General features: G+C 41.4%; 1 protein-coding gene across 4 annotated transcripts in view; it reads right to left on the minus strand.

Annotated features, from left to right (window-relative positions):
* TMEM266 (transmembrane protein 266) overlaps positions 1-15,262 on the minus strand; it is an 81,702-nt gene that overhangs the window by 20,863 nt on the left and 45,577 nt on the right. For all 4 annotated transcript variants that reach the window (XM_015638671.2, XM_015638673.1, XM_015638669.1 and 1 more), the window contains 3 exons: positions 9,309-9,365; positions 7,383-7,521; positions 5,791-5,906 (listed from right to left, as the gene is read on the minus strand). In XM_015638671.2, coding sequence (XP_015494157.1) covers positions 5,791-5,906; positions 7,383-7,521; positions 9,309-9,365 — 312 coding nt within the window. The remainder of the gene's footprint in view (positions 1-5,790; positions 5,907-7,382; positions 7,522-9,308; positions 9,366-15,262) is intronic.

A 15,262-nucleotide genomic window follows, 5' to 3' on the forward strand; every position in this document is an offset into this window, starting at 1 on the left:
AACAGGACAGGTTATTGCCGGTCCCCAACAGGACAGGTTATTGCCGGTCCCCAACAGGACAGGTTATTGCCGGTCCCCACGGCCGGGCAGCTTTTCCGGGCTCAGTCCGTGAATTTTGTGTTTGACCGCGCTCAGCTCCCGTCCCCAGCGAGGACACGGCCCGCGGCGCGGCTCTGCTGCCACCTGCCGAGCGCAGCGGGAACTGCAGCCGCGCCACCGGCCGCGGGGACACCGCGGGGACACTGGGGGGACGGGGACACGGGGACATCGCGGGGACACCGGGGGGACGGGGACACGGGGACACCGGGGAGACACAGGGACACGTCGGGGACACCGCGGGGACACCGTCACAGGCACCGGACCGGGCTCCAGTGTCACCGTGTCACACACACCAGACCGGGAAGTGCTGTCGCCCTGTCACAGACACCCATCCCGGGTACCAATGGCCCCCTGGCACAGACAAGAAACAGAATTTTTGATAGTAAAAGGCATGAATCTCCAGAGATTGCTTTGGTAGGAATTGTTTTGTGACAATTAATCCCAAGATCCTGCAGATGCTGGATTAAGTGTCAGCCACTCAAAGCAACCCCCAAAACAAAGGTTAATAAGTCTAAGGGCACGTTCCTTACAGCTGAAATGCAATGAGAGCTGCATGAGCACATTCGGCTGTAGGTGCTTCTGTCTATTGAAGATTCTATTGCACACTGACCTCAGGCAGTTCTAATGTGTACAAGAGCTAATGAGATTGCTCTGACTGCATTCAGGCAGCCCAGAGCAGCTAAAATAAATCATTAGGAGGTATAAAATATAAGCGTTTTTAAGTTAAAATTGTGGGCCAAGGTAACACGTGAAATTTCTATTTGCAGTAGGAGCTGATGTAGTGATCTGAGTACACCTGGACCAGCAGAGCTGCACTGAGGAAACCACAGTTTGTATTTCCAGGTACATCATCCTTCCCTCAGCCTGTAGGGCAGAAGCGTATTACACATATCACAGAGGACCAAAAAAAGGCATAGAAACTTCAAAAACACATGCTTTGATTTGTTTAAATTAAATCCTAGGTATCAGCTCTGTGCAAGAACCTTACAAAGCTCACAGAGCCAATGAGCAAAAAAATGCTCATGTGGAAGATAACTTGTGACCAAGGAGACAAAGGTAAATCACCTCCTAACTCATGGCAATTACAGAGCACTGGTCCACTTGAAGCTGCTACTGACTTTACTTACCAGGACACCTATGACATTCATGTTCTTTACAATTACACATACTTTGATAGCTTCTAGAGGGTATTTACCACTAAGTGCCAACATATTTTGTAATGGAAGAAGTATTTTTGTAAACTTCATAAAACCCAGCATAATTTAAGTTGAAATGGAACTGGGAGGGCCATCTAGTCCAATCCCTTCCTTAAAGCAGCTCCATTTAGCTCAGATTGCTGAAAGCCTGTCCTCTGCAATTTTGACTATCTCCAGGCTGTGTGTACACAGCACCACCTTCCTGGCAAGATGGTCCAGTGCTTGCCCATTCTCATAATGAAAATGTTTGTTCCTGTATTTCACAGGAAGGTTGCACATTCCATGTTTGTGTACTGTCACTGTGCACCTCTAAGAACTATCTGGGTACACCCCACTGCAATGAAGCTCAGCAACACAGATACAACACGTGTGGCTGATGTGAAAATACACTTACTACCAAGAAAAAGGGAGATAGAGTATGATTTATAGAGGAGTAAGTAACTAGATTGACTAGCATGAAGAGAAAGTTCATCAATGGCAAATTTAAACTTACCATTTTCAAAATCTGTTACATGCAGCACAAACCTGGCAATATTTTTGTCAGGAAACAAAGCAGAAAGAATTATGGGGCACTACTGTGCACTTCCTCAGTAAAATAATGCATTAGGTGATTATTTCTAAGCAGGTAAATTGATAGATCCACCCTGAGCTCTAGATAATATCTCCTTTTCTATGCCTGTTTTTATTAAGTGGGCCACCCATCCTAGCTGATATTTTATAATACATATGTAGACTCAAAAAGACTTAGCAGTGAATCATGGAGTACTCTCCTTTTTATGGTCTAACAACAGAGTAGGATTGACATCGTTTCTGAGGGATCAATGAACATTTTAGCCAGAAGCTTACTTGTGTCTAATGCAGGAGCAATAACTTCGCTCAATTCTATTAGTGCTGTCTGTACAGAATGCCCTGCCCTGAAACTCATCTGCCACTGGGATACAATCCAATGTTTATTTCCATTAGTTTAGCCATTGTTGGTAACAATAAAAATCAGGAGACAGTTGCAAACTAATGATTTACGGGTAGAATAAAACACGGGATGACCTTGGCTGCCTTCCATCCACCAAGAAAATGACTGGTAGTTAGAAATAAATTAAAATTATTGCAAGAGGATAGCATACATTATTTCTCCAATAGGTAATTTTACCAGCTAAATAGCCCTGTCATTAAACTGGCAGCTGTTGTACAAATTATATTCCAAGATAAAAAAAAGAAATTACAGCTTCCATAGTTGTTACAGTGTTAGGAATGATGAAAACGCCAGTTCTATAGGAACTGACAGAAAAGGAGCTCTGGTGTGATAGGGCTGAACACATACTCTTGGCTGGGTTGTGTTCAGCTGAATTACTCTTATGGAAGCTAAGCAGAAAAGATCAGGTAAGTATATCTATTATCAGAAATGGAAATTCATTTATAGGTGATTCCAGAGGAAAAAAGCAATCTTCACTGACTGGAATTTGTAGCTAATGAAACTTTAGAACTTTTTTTTGCAGTTTAAGTTATTCTGATAAAACAGAACCATCAGCAATATACTCTGCATATTTTTGATGGTGACTGCAGAGAGGCTTCTTTTCCTTTTACCTTTACCCATTTTTGAAAGTCTCTCATGCTCCATTCCTGTTTAACAACGTCTTTTCTGGCCAATAGAGAATAAATAAAAAGCAAATTATTCAAACAGTTGCAGTGGGGTACTACAGAGAATAAAGTGGTCGTCTGTGTAAGTAAAAGTTATAAATATATTCTGGTTTTCAGATGTACAGCTAGCCAAAAAGCAGCATGTGGAAAGAGTTTCTATGTTTGCAAAAAAGTACTTCTCTGGTGTCAGTCAGGAATGGAAATGTACTTTATAGCTGTGATACCCCATCACTGGTCAAAAAACCCCACAGCTGACAAAAGAGAATTCAAAAAGATGAAGGGAAGTTGTATCTTTCCTGCTTTTAATTTTTGTAACAGAAATTCTGGTTTTGTCTGCCTAGCATTAAGCACCAGCTTCAAACCAGCATGGGACTTCTCAGAGAACCAGCCACCAATTATTTTTGTTTTAAATCCCAAGCAAAACAGGCTAAGTATTTTTTCCCAACTCTTCTAATGACATAATTAATACTTTACTTGAAACTTTCAAGATCATTTCATCTGCAGAATATGCCAGACCCTGAGAATTCTAGTCCCAATTGCCTGAGCTGCAGCAAAGCAGTAAGAAACTGAATACAGGGTCTCAGAAAAAGAAGAGTTGGAAAACCTTTCCAACAGGAATATCCTCAGCCCCATTTCTAACTATTGGATAAATGCAAATAAATGCAAAATGTGCAGCACAGAGTGAATCAGTGCCTGCCTCCACTGCTGGGCTGCAGGGAACCACAGGGACTTGTCTGTTCTGCCCATGTGGGCAGTGCAGCCCCAACACCCACCTGCCCTGGCACAGCCAGACTAATGCAGGCAAACCTTCCCTCAAAAACAGAAAAGCACACAGAAACACCATGAAAAAACCATCCTTTAGAGAGCTCAGGAAAGATGATCAAATGAAAAAGAAAAAACCTGGCAAAATTTTAGACATTAAATACCATTAGGAGCCGTGTTTCCCATCAGATGCTGTACACAACGTTAATGTGAATATTATAATGCTGACAAGTTGTTCTTGACTGAATTATGAAGCTAATAATTTACAAATAAAGGATGCAGTACTCGTGTCAATGTCTGAAGTTGCTAACTGCAGCAAATTAGTACATTTACCAGATATTATACAGCTGAGACAGTTGTTTGGCACCAAATCAGGCCAGTAAGAGGGATTATAATGCTGCCATCTTTCTATAGACTGTACTTTTCCATAGCAGAGGACACTTGGAAGCTGCAAGAGAACCTGCTCTGTTTTCTCAGATTTACTAATCTCCCAGTGCAGTATTTCTGTGTTTGGTGTAAAGGTTGTTGTAACCATCAGAGCTTGGATTTAGGGCTACTCTGGTCAGACATTCACGAGTACCTGGCTCAGACTGAACACCAGCAAGAGCTGCTCCTGAACCCCACCTGGGATAATGAGCCCACCTTTACCCAGATTATAAAACAGTAACACCAGTAATTGTTTAGAGATTTAGTGTGTTTTCTGGATGGATAGCAAAGTTCCTAAAAAAAAAATTTTACAATTTATGATTGTCAAGACCTTCAGTATGGTCTGACAGACAAAATATTGCACTGGGACTCAAGAAATCACTGATTTGCTTAATGGGTTTGGTGAAGGGATAATCCCTCCCTTGAAAAATGGGCTGTATACCATTTATCTGGCAACTTCACCACCTTGACAGAACCCAAATTATTAAGCATCATTGTACAAAGGTGTTATGAAGAGGAATGCAGTTCTGCCACCAAAAACATTTACATAGCTGGGACTTACTAATTTTTGGCAGAAGCCAAGCCTTAGGTTTGGAACTTTATTATGGTTAATTATTATGGTTAATATGAGTGACTCAAAACCAGTGTTATGAAATGACAGCATCTACAGCTCTTCCTAACACATCACACAGACAAGGCAACTCACCACCACCACCAGCAGTTCATCACAGAATCCAGGACTGAGATCCAGGAGACCTGGACCTAAACCTAAAAATTCAGTTGAGGACCTAAATATTGATAGTTTTGTATTTCAAAAGTACCTGCCACAAGCCAGAAGTGGTAGTTGAAGCCAGAAATCTCCAGGATTTATTTGGACTATATCTCACAGTTAGCATTTCACTGAAACAAGAAGTAAATCACCTGGGGGTCATCCTGTGGTGGTTTGATGGTCACCTCAATACTCACTTATCCTGAGCCTCAACATCCATCCCTACGTTCTACTTAAAAGCAAGTTAGTCAAGAACTCATTTGCATAATACAAATGGCAAAAACTCTTGGCTCATTGCCCCAAAAATGGTTTTAAACCTTTTTCATGTAAAATATATTCATTTGAGATATTTCAAACTTCACCTTCCCTTACCTCCAGACTGAACATTTGGGGGCCTGGGAAGAGTCTTAAATTTTGACTTGCTTCCAGGAACTAGAAGCTTCTACTGCAACATTTTGAGCTTGCCAAGAGTCTCTGACTGACCTACAGGGAAGCCACCTTTTGCATTTAAAGCAGGGAAATTAATTTGTGTTTAACTGCACTTCCTTTTCCCAGGAATACAAGCTGCAGTCTCCAACAATGGCTTTTATATGTTAGTACTATGTCAAGCTAGCTGCACTCATTCAATAAATTATATACTGGAACCATTTATTTTCTGTTGCTCACATTTGTTTTCCTCACCTCCAAAAACACAAGCCCAGCAGCAGAGGCAGCTGACTGCTGTTTGACAAATACCATGCTGACAATATCCTGGCTGCAGCTAATGCTTCCTTCACACTGAGACCTGTCACCCCACAGCACGAGTCCCAGTGGAACTTCTCAAAGCTCAGCTTGCAGCAAAGTACATGAACTGTTTGCCTTGCCTTGACAAGATATGCGTAAATAAAGACAACTGAACTTTACCCCTTGTTCTTGGCAGATCTGGGTTAGTCTTTCCAGCTGCTCATCTTGAATAACTTTTGCCTTCTCATATTGCTGAATCATCATCTCCATCTCCACTTTCACTGGAAGGACATACGCTGGAAAACACAAATAACACTTAAAGCAACCCAGCTGTGATTTGGTTTTTCATCAGAAAGAAAACCTTTACAGGCCAAAGAACATCATCACCCCTTTCCCTTGTATCTGGAGAAATGGAGTATTTCGAACTGAAGCAGCACTAGAGCACCATTTTCAGGGAAGGATTTCTAACATGGGAAATGCAGTGATTAGATATTGTTTGATCAGACCTCCAACTGCCTAGCTGAACAGAAATCCATGCTACCTGCTTTTCCAGGCTAGCATAGCTCTTCCCCAGTGTTTACCACACATTTCCTGAATTGCTGGGTAGGAGGATTTTCTCTTTAGAGTCAATCCAATTCCCTCTGAACCTGAACAGAACAGCTCTCTCAGGAAAAGAACTATTCCAGAGCTCTAACCATTTCATTCCTAGATTTTGTGGTAAGAAATAAGTCCTTAATGGACACAGCAGACTAAGAAATATATTTTGGAGAAACAAAAGGGGCATTTATCTTCTATGGCTTTTCAAGCTACAGCCCAGTTTTCAATATGTTTTCTGTATGGCTCTAGAAATTTTGCTACTTTCTTAACTACGGCAAACACACTGATCAGAAAAGCTGGTCAATACATACTGCAATTAATGTTTTCTGAAGCTACACAAAATCCTCAAGTTTCCTTTTATGCTTCCATGAGAGGGCTATGACCTCCCCTGAACTCTGAATCCAGTCTCCTGGGCATTTTTAAACCCCAAATAATAACTTAACTCTGATTTTTTGTACATGAGCAAAATGACCATTCATTTATTTCTTTTCCTCAAGCTGCCTGAAGCTGCTGAACACACAGTAACCCACACTTCAGTCCTTGCTTCCAGGCCCAGCCACAGACTCTGCTCTCTGCAACCTTGACTTGTTGGGGTCTTTTCATCACCCCTGGTACATCCCCACAGAGGTCTGTGCAAAACAACACCAATATTCACTTCTTTTCCAGGATGTACAGTACTGCAGACAGTACCTCCAGCGGGGAATCCCCAGGGCAACAAAATCCTCACAGAATCTGACATAAAACTTATTTACTGACACAAACTTAGAAAATAAAGTCCCAAGACAGAGCTGGCTGTATGGTTATGGGGAGGGTGCAGCAAGTATCAGCAAAGCAGACTGGAATCAAATATTTTGCAGAATCAGGAATGACATCTGTTGGCAAGAGACATGAAGGTCAGGACATTTACTTCACAGGATAGGGGATGGGAATGTGCCTAAGAGGAAAACAAACCAATGAATTATAAAGGCTCCTAGGGAGCAGGAGACATAGCCATGAGCTCCAGACCTACCCTACTCCATGGGAGTCATAAGTCTCTTCTGTTTAGTGCTAGCAAAATGTAAGAGAAAGGACAATGACAGGAACAGTGGGAGCAACCAATCTTTATGTATTTTTGAAACCTCTTTTTCCCAGGCTGCCAGGTAATGCCTGGAGTCACAAACTGAGTCCCCACTCACCATCAATGATCCTCTTCACTCTCCATATCCTCAGTGTGATGATAAGGCTGATAGCATCCCACGGGCTGCTGGGGCCGTTAGCCACTGTTGAGGCCACCATTGGTGCCAAGGACAAGATTATGATAGCACCATCAAACACCTAGAGAGAAATCAGTTTTTTCAAACCTTTCCTTAAAATCATATCACTGCTGTTCCTCTTTGTAATCTTGAAGGCCTCCTTTGCCCAAAAGAAATGCAATTATGGTACCTATTTGAAAGGGATATGAGAGGTGGCCAAGCCACAGAAAGGCTGCATCCTTTTTAGGTAGCACAACAGAATTCCTCAGTGCTTTTTATGAGGTGAGGAGAGATAAACCATAGTGGAAAGGCAGGGGGAGAGAAAGGTATTTGGAAATACTGGCCAAAATCCCCAAGGAGAAGTGATAGTCTAAATGTTATTACAGCCAAAGAGTTTTATCATCACTGGTATTTATTACCTGTTACTTGGCATAATGTCATCTAAAAAAAAATGCAGTCCCTGCCCATAGATCTTACTGTCTAAATGAAGAGATCAAGACAACAAGTAGAAAAAGATGGAGCCAAGAGACTTGATGGCTCTTGGCCATGTCCTGGCTACACAACACGTGTGGGAATGAATGGCTGTGCACCTAGACAGAAAGACTGCCTGCTCTCACTTTTATGGGGCAGCGAGGCTGGAGAGGAGTTTGACAATTGGGACTGTTCAGAATGATTTATGTGACACTGGCTGCACTGGGATTAAATCAGAAAAAGCAACTGTACAAAGCATTAGACAGAAATGAGCTAGTAAATTTGTTTCAGAGCAAGGTGGCAGCAGTGCTGTGTCTGTCCCACACTGGTCTAGCAGGGTAGAACAAAGCACCATGTTCTCATTCCTGCTGAGATTCTCCCCTGCTGCTAAGGCCCATTGATTAACTGTTTGCATAAAGAGGCAGGGCATGGATTTTTGTACTTACTCAGAACTGTGTATAAAAATTCAGTGTATTGGAAAGAAATACTTCTTACTGGAGCCACTCAATGGGTAGTAAAAAATATCACTATTCCAAACTACCAAAATGAATTATCAGAAACTGTTGCATTTAGCCTTAATAGTAAGAAACCCTGAATCAGCTATTTAAAGTTTGGTTTCATTTTTTGAGCAAAACAAGTCAAAATGTTTACAACTTCATTACAAAAATATGCAAGTCTCTAGATTGCCTAAGCTCCAACAACACCCAGATTGTCTTCTGGTTCTTCCTGCACAGTAGTGGTTTATGAGGCAGTATTAAGAAAGAGCTTTTAATTTAACCCATCTCCAGATTTCTGCTCAGATTGGGATTGTCTATTATTTATAACAATAATATATACATTATATATATATATATAACACAACAATATAACATGAATTTCCTTTTCTTTCTCTACAAGAGTATACACATTCTACCAAATTTCTAATCTGAGGTACTAATTATAGTGTTTATCAAAACAATTTCACAATAAAAATGGGGATTTTTGCCAAACTAGTATTTACTACCAGGAAACTACATGCAATTTTTCAACTAGCTCAACTAATTTCAACTCAATTATGGCAATGGGGATATAAAACTCAGGTAACAATTTTTACATTTCAGGCTAGCAGCATCATCAGTTAGACCAGCACAGCTCTAACAACAAAAGGCACAGAAAAAGCAAGAAGGCCAAAATCCCTCCCTTAATAAAATATTTTCAAACACTGCAATCTTTTGAGTCTCTCATGGAAAAAGGAACTGCATCACTCAGCTATGGATAATGCACATAATGAGAAGATTGTGTGTATTTATCTGCCTTAAAAGATATTGTATTGCACCAGGTTAATAACAAAGCCATCCAAAGCAGTTCTTCATGGTCTTACTGGGGCTGCCTGGAAAACAGTACCAAGAGAGAGCTTACCTCTATTTTGTTTTCAATGTAATCCCATATGCCAAGCACCACAATCCTCAAAACAGTCTAGTAAAATAGATTAGGGGGGAAAAAAGATTATGAATGTTATTGCAGTCTTAGAGAAACATTTAGTCCTTTACCTATTTAGGGAATAATTTTCTGTCTTATTTAAGTACTGTACATTTCTTCTAAATAACAATCAGGTTCTAGAAATAACTCAATTTCTATATTAAAAAAGCAGATATTGACTCCCAGCCACTGTATTGACTTACTAAACCCTCCACAAACAAGTTCCAAGCTCATCAGTCTTTCCATCTTCCTAAAATTTTGCTTTCAGATTTGTGTAGTTTAGATTACCAACCCTCTCCACCCTCCTGACCCAAGCCTATATAAGATCCACCATGGGGCCCCCTCAGTCAGAATGGGGAGAAATTCTCTTTTCTGGCTATCTTTGATATGCCAGTGCTTACTGATTTTCTAAGAGAAGATGCCCTGTCCTGATGCCTAAAGGTACATTTCATCAGCCTGAAGAGCAGATGCTCTTCACTGGAGTCAAAGGCAGTTGCTTTATTATGAGATCCCAGAAAGTCATGGTATAAAGGAGAAAAATATCTCTCTGATCCCTCTCTCTGAAGCAAAACAGCAATTAGTAGCTGTGCTGGTTTTATATTAATGAGTATTTAGTAAGAAAGAAGAAACTAACCACAAAAAAATATTTTTCTGAAAGAAATTGCTGAGAGTTTATGTTTGGAAAAAACTAATAGCTGTCTAGTTTTGAGAATAAACTGATTGAACTATTTAGAAGTTAGATTCAACAGCTAAAAAAGAGGAATAAAGAAAGAACATAGAATGAACCAATGGTGAATTCCCATTAAAAAATCCAATGACACCTTTCCTAATTTTTAATTTGGCTTTCAGAAGACACAATAAAAAAAAAATAAAAATCCATCGGTCAACTTGTGATTGATATTGAACTCACATAAAAGATAAATTGGTAGGGATGTTTCCTGCCAACAGCAACAACAAAGTCAGATTTTGCCAGACATGAGGAGTCTACCTGCAGCAGGGAGCCTTACAAAGACCACCAAATTGTTACTTTCTCCATTAGAGAGCAGCATAATGACTTAAGTGCTCAGCAGGCCTACATGTGAGGGGTGCCCATGGCCAGAATTGTACAGAAAAAAGTGACTCTGATGAATACATGTATCTCCTCTTCATTACAAATACAAATATTTAATCCCAAGCAACTCTGAATTTATGCCAAACATACCAGCAGTATGACAGAACAACACTGAATTGTTCAGTAGTGTCCCTATGTGTGGTTTTGCCAACCCCCAGGAGCCCAATTGCCTCAGCTGGCCTGGGATGACTGTGCTCTGTTCTCCTGCCACTGCAAACCTGGATAACAGCACTCAGCCCTGCTTTGCCCAAGGAGACAATGCTGTGGGGTAGATGGTGCTAGAGCCCAGCCCCACAGCACCAAGGAGCAGGAAAGTGAACCAGCCAACACCTCTCACAAATGGGGAATGCAAAGGCACAGGCCAAGGCTGGTTGAGAAAGGGAGGCATGAGCCAGAACACAAAATGCAGCATCCTCTTTCCTCTACAAAAAACAATGATACTCTACACAGACAGCAAGATCTGCCAACAGTGCCAGTCTGTACTCCTAAAAACACTGTACTTCCAAAGCACTTTACAAATGCAGAGTAGGAGCAAGGTTCTTTCCATAATAACCTATAACCCCAAGGTTTATTTATTATGTACAGGAAGAGATGCACAAGAGCAGATGCTCAAGTCCCTTAATAACCCCAAACTGGCCAGCATGATGTGATGTCACATAGCCACAAGGTGCAAGTACACGTGCTGCTGACCAGCCAAGGCACTCCTGCAGCCCCAGCTCAGCTCCTGAGCTGAATTCTGCCAGGCAAAAGCATCCCAACTCCTCTGCCAGCATCTCCCTCTCTCCCCACCAAGGAGCTGCACAAAATGCTGAAGTACAAGTTACTTGTGAGCCCATCAGCACAGCTGTACCTGGGGTCCACACAGGTTCCACAGCAGGCAGCCATGGGGAAACACATGAGGACAAGCAGAGCCTTCTATAAAGCTTGGGGCAGCACCTTTCCTACAGCCACCCTGCTGAGAGCACAGCTCATGCTCTGCTAGGCTTAGGCAGTATTTATGAAATGCCACATAAATGAGAAACTACTACAGGATGGCTGAGCACTTCACACCTTCACAGAAACAGAGGGTGAAAGTCTTCCTTTGGACAGGTGTGCACAAAGGTATTTTCATTAAAATCAGGCATATTTGCATGAAGGAAACTGAAACACCACCTCACAACCCTAAATATGATTTAACATCATAATGGTGAGGGAATGTAAAAAGGATGTTCCTTCCTGCCTGTTTAATTCCTGACTGCAGTGTTTAAATCAGACTGTGCTACCGCGATGTTAATTGGTGAGAGCAGTTCCAAGGGCTAGAAGCTAACACAAATGTTTTCATTGCCATTCTGCTGCTGTGAATCAGCACAAGTCAGCAGTGACTGGAAGTCTACTTGGCAGACATTTAATGCAGGATTGGGTGTTGGAGTCCACTAAGGCATGCCCAGATGATCAGCACCTTGGAGTTCAGCTCTCAGCTAGAGCAGACACTGCAGGAAGGTGAGTGTAAGGTTGGGATAAAGAAGCCTCCCATCCCAGAGGTGCACCCTTCAGAACCAGCTGGGCACAACTGGGGGTAAGCTTTAAAAGCATTTACTCTGTATGGAAGCTCTTCAAGCTGTGCACCAGCACTGTCCCTCTTAAAAAACCCCATCACCACTGAAGTGCCAAGAGCCAGGCAAGGCAGTCTGTCCTTAGTGACCCAACTGAGCCCCAGCTTGGCCACTGAGGTGCCCCTGGGCCAGCACAGCTCCAAACCAGCCCTGGCTGTCCCCACTCTACCTCTGTGTGTCCATGGCAGAGAGAACATCCACTGCTGCTGCCACAGCTCTCGTCCAGAAGAGGTCGAACCAAAGAAATTTGGACTGTACTGGGCATCTCCTTGATTGCTCAGTATAATAAATACTTTGACTGCAAATGAAAGCATTGGTATTTCTTATATATAACATTTTATTATTTTTTCCAAAGCAATCAAAAATATATTTCAGACAAATACATATATATTGCATTTGATTGTATACTGTCTCTGAACAGAATTTATTAAAAATGAAGATCTGTAGCAGAATCAGAAAAAACACAGAGTCAGAAATTAATCACCCAGGAAACTTCCTACCTACTGTTCAAGGGCCAAACCAAAAGATGCATATGAATTAAAAGAGAATTGCAACTGTAAAACATTAATCACAGAAAAAACCAAAGTTAGTCACAGCTCTACCATTTTTAAGTACAAGAATCTAGAAGAAAAAGGGAAAAACTGGAATAGCATTGCTGTTTCCTACTGATGTGCAGGCATGTAGCAAATGCACACACACGGTTTTGCATTACACCACAGGCATTCTGCATTTTTGAATATAGATTTGAAAAAAACAACACATTAAGTATCAGTGTGAGCACTTTCCTGTTAAAGGAAAGTACTGCCAGCTTGGTTTTTTGTACTTGAAAAAGAAAGCTTTAATGTTTTTTGACTAGAAATATTTTAATTATCAAGTCCTTAACACATATATTTTTTAGTTATATCAGATATACAGTTTTCTTCTCCTAAAAGCTAATTTATTACACAGAAGCCTGTCCAGTGCACTAATAAAAGGCAAATGAGTGAACAGTTCTGTAAACGTCTTTAAGCTGAAGTAAACTCAGATAAAATTTTAAACCATTTTTCAGACAGAAATTCAATTTCAAAATTGACAAAGTCTCCTGGTGACACACATTTGTTTGCATGACATTAACTATCTGCAGTGAAGTTTATGACGAACTGTGTGATGCTGCAGGTTCTCTCTCTAATTTTGTAGGGAAACTTGGCAAAGTCCTTTGCTGAGCCAGCTGTGTGAATTCCCACAATCTGCATTTGTCAGCTGACTGCACAGTACATAGGTAATTTTAAGTACTTTTCTGCTTGCACAGTTAATATACAATTTACTACTCAGTGAGTCACTGCATCAAATCCCTCTGTAGTGGGAAGAAATCACCAGGAGGCAGCAGAGGAGGGGAAGCTGGCCCAGCAGCACAAAGCACTGGAGAACAACTCTGCATTTCAGGATGGGGTAGGGATTGGGCAGGAGATAGACAGGATGGAAGAGGCTGGAACAATTTTTTTCTTTCTTTCTTTCCTTTCTCCCTTTGCCACAGAACTGATCTATCTCTTACAGAGGCTCTAGAAACTCTAGATTAAGCTTTTGGCTTTTTGGACGTATCTCAAGACCAAATACTTATTGAAAGCTCTCCAGAACACCTTGTACCCAATCTGTAATTTATAACCCCTCTCATGTGGGTCACTCCACAGAGGCCTTAGCTCATTGAGTCCTTTGAAGAATCCTATTGCCATCTCCTGGTGCTGGTATTGAGCTATCAAGCTGTCCCAGCACATGCTGTGTTCAGGCCCACCAGAGCCCAGAGGAACATGCTGGCAGTGCTTAAACCAACACATCCTTTTGTTTCCAGGGCACAGGCACCCTCCTGACAGAGCTTCTCCTTAACCAAAGCTCTGAAACTACACACCCCACACACCATTATCCAATACAACCCACCCCATGTCCTGCACTCTGGAACTGCTGGGGCTCCATCAGCTCGTGGTGCCACAGAAACCATTCCCTGCCAAAGCCTGGTGCCATGAACAGACACAAACACACTGTGTTCTCTCTTGCTAATACTACCAGGACATCACATACCCAAATGCACTTCTATTTCTTCTTATGTTCTCCCAATACTCTCAAAATCTTAATTCTTAGCATATGGGTAAAACCAATGAGTTTTCAACTGACAATTCTGTATTGATCTCCAAGGCACAGGAACAGCTCAGCAGAGACTACCACACATGCACAGTGGCCAAGGAACTGGGCTAAGGCAGCCCTGCATCACAAGTTCCCTCTGGGCATGGTCATACAAGCACTAACTTCTCTCTGAAACGTGGTGTAGGAGGTTCTGCACTGCCACCACCAAGAGATGAAAGCATAGATGAAGCACTGACAGAGCACACTGTAAGTTAGGTGTACTACTGGAAATGAAATGGGCAGACTGGCATTTCAGGCAGATGTCCAGCTAGATTCCCAGAACTTTACAGGACCATTTTCCATGGTAACTACGTCTTGTGAAGCCAGAAAATTGCTTAGTTAAGAAATTTCCCAGTGTATTAAAATTTATTTTATACACACTAGCAAAGAAAAAAGCCTAAATTTGCCTTTATAGATCATATTAGTATATAAAATCTTTATCTTTGTTCCTAGACACCACTACTCAATCCATTTAAAAAACAAAACATACAGAAATGAAGTGCATTTATGCACCATGAGAAAAGTTGTGTGTACATGGAATAAAAGGAAACACACAGAAGAGAAACCACAGCTTACAGAAGATTAATAGATGATTATTATCTTTCTGCTCAGCTCTTTGAAGCTCACAAATAATACAACAAAAGTAACATAACTGAGTTTCTCTAATATAAATTATGAATTTGTTAAGGGAAAGACATTTTTACTTAGTTTTGCCATTTAGGATGTTTTTCTTTTTTAACAGAACCTTAACAGCAGTCTCCCATTGGAGCTTTTATTCCTTTCAAGAATTGCTATTAACAAGCAGAAAAGTGGCAGGTTACTATGAACACTCCCTTTAAACATATAGGATGAGGAAAGCCTTGGAGTTTTTTCCTCCTGTGAGCCATAACTAATGAAACAGATTGTTCCTCAGCTGGGAGCCCAGACTTACTCTACTCAATTTGAGAGCTCATTTCTTGGGACACAGATGCCAGAAAAAATCTGTGATTCAGTGCTTGCCTGACTTTGAGTACACAAGACTTGGTTCCTCCCAGGAA

This window comes from Parus major, chromosome 10, assembly GCF_001522545.3.
Source record: "Parus major isolate Abel chromosome 10, Parus_major1.1, whole genome shotgun sequence".
NCBI classification, from domain to species: Eukaryota; Metazoa; Chordata; class Aves; order Passeriformes; family Paridae; genus Parus; species Parus major.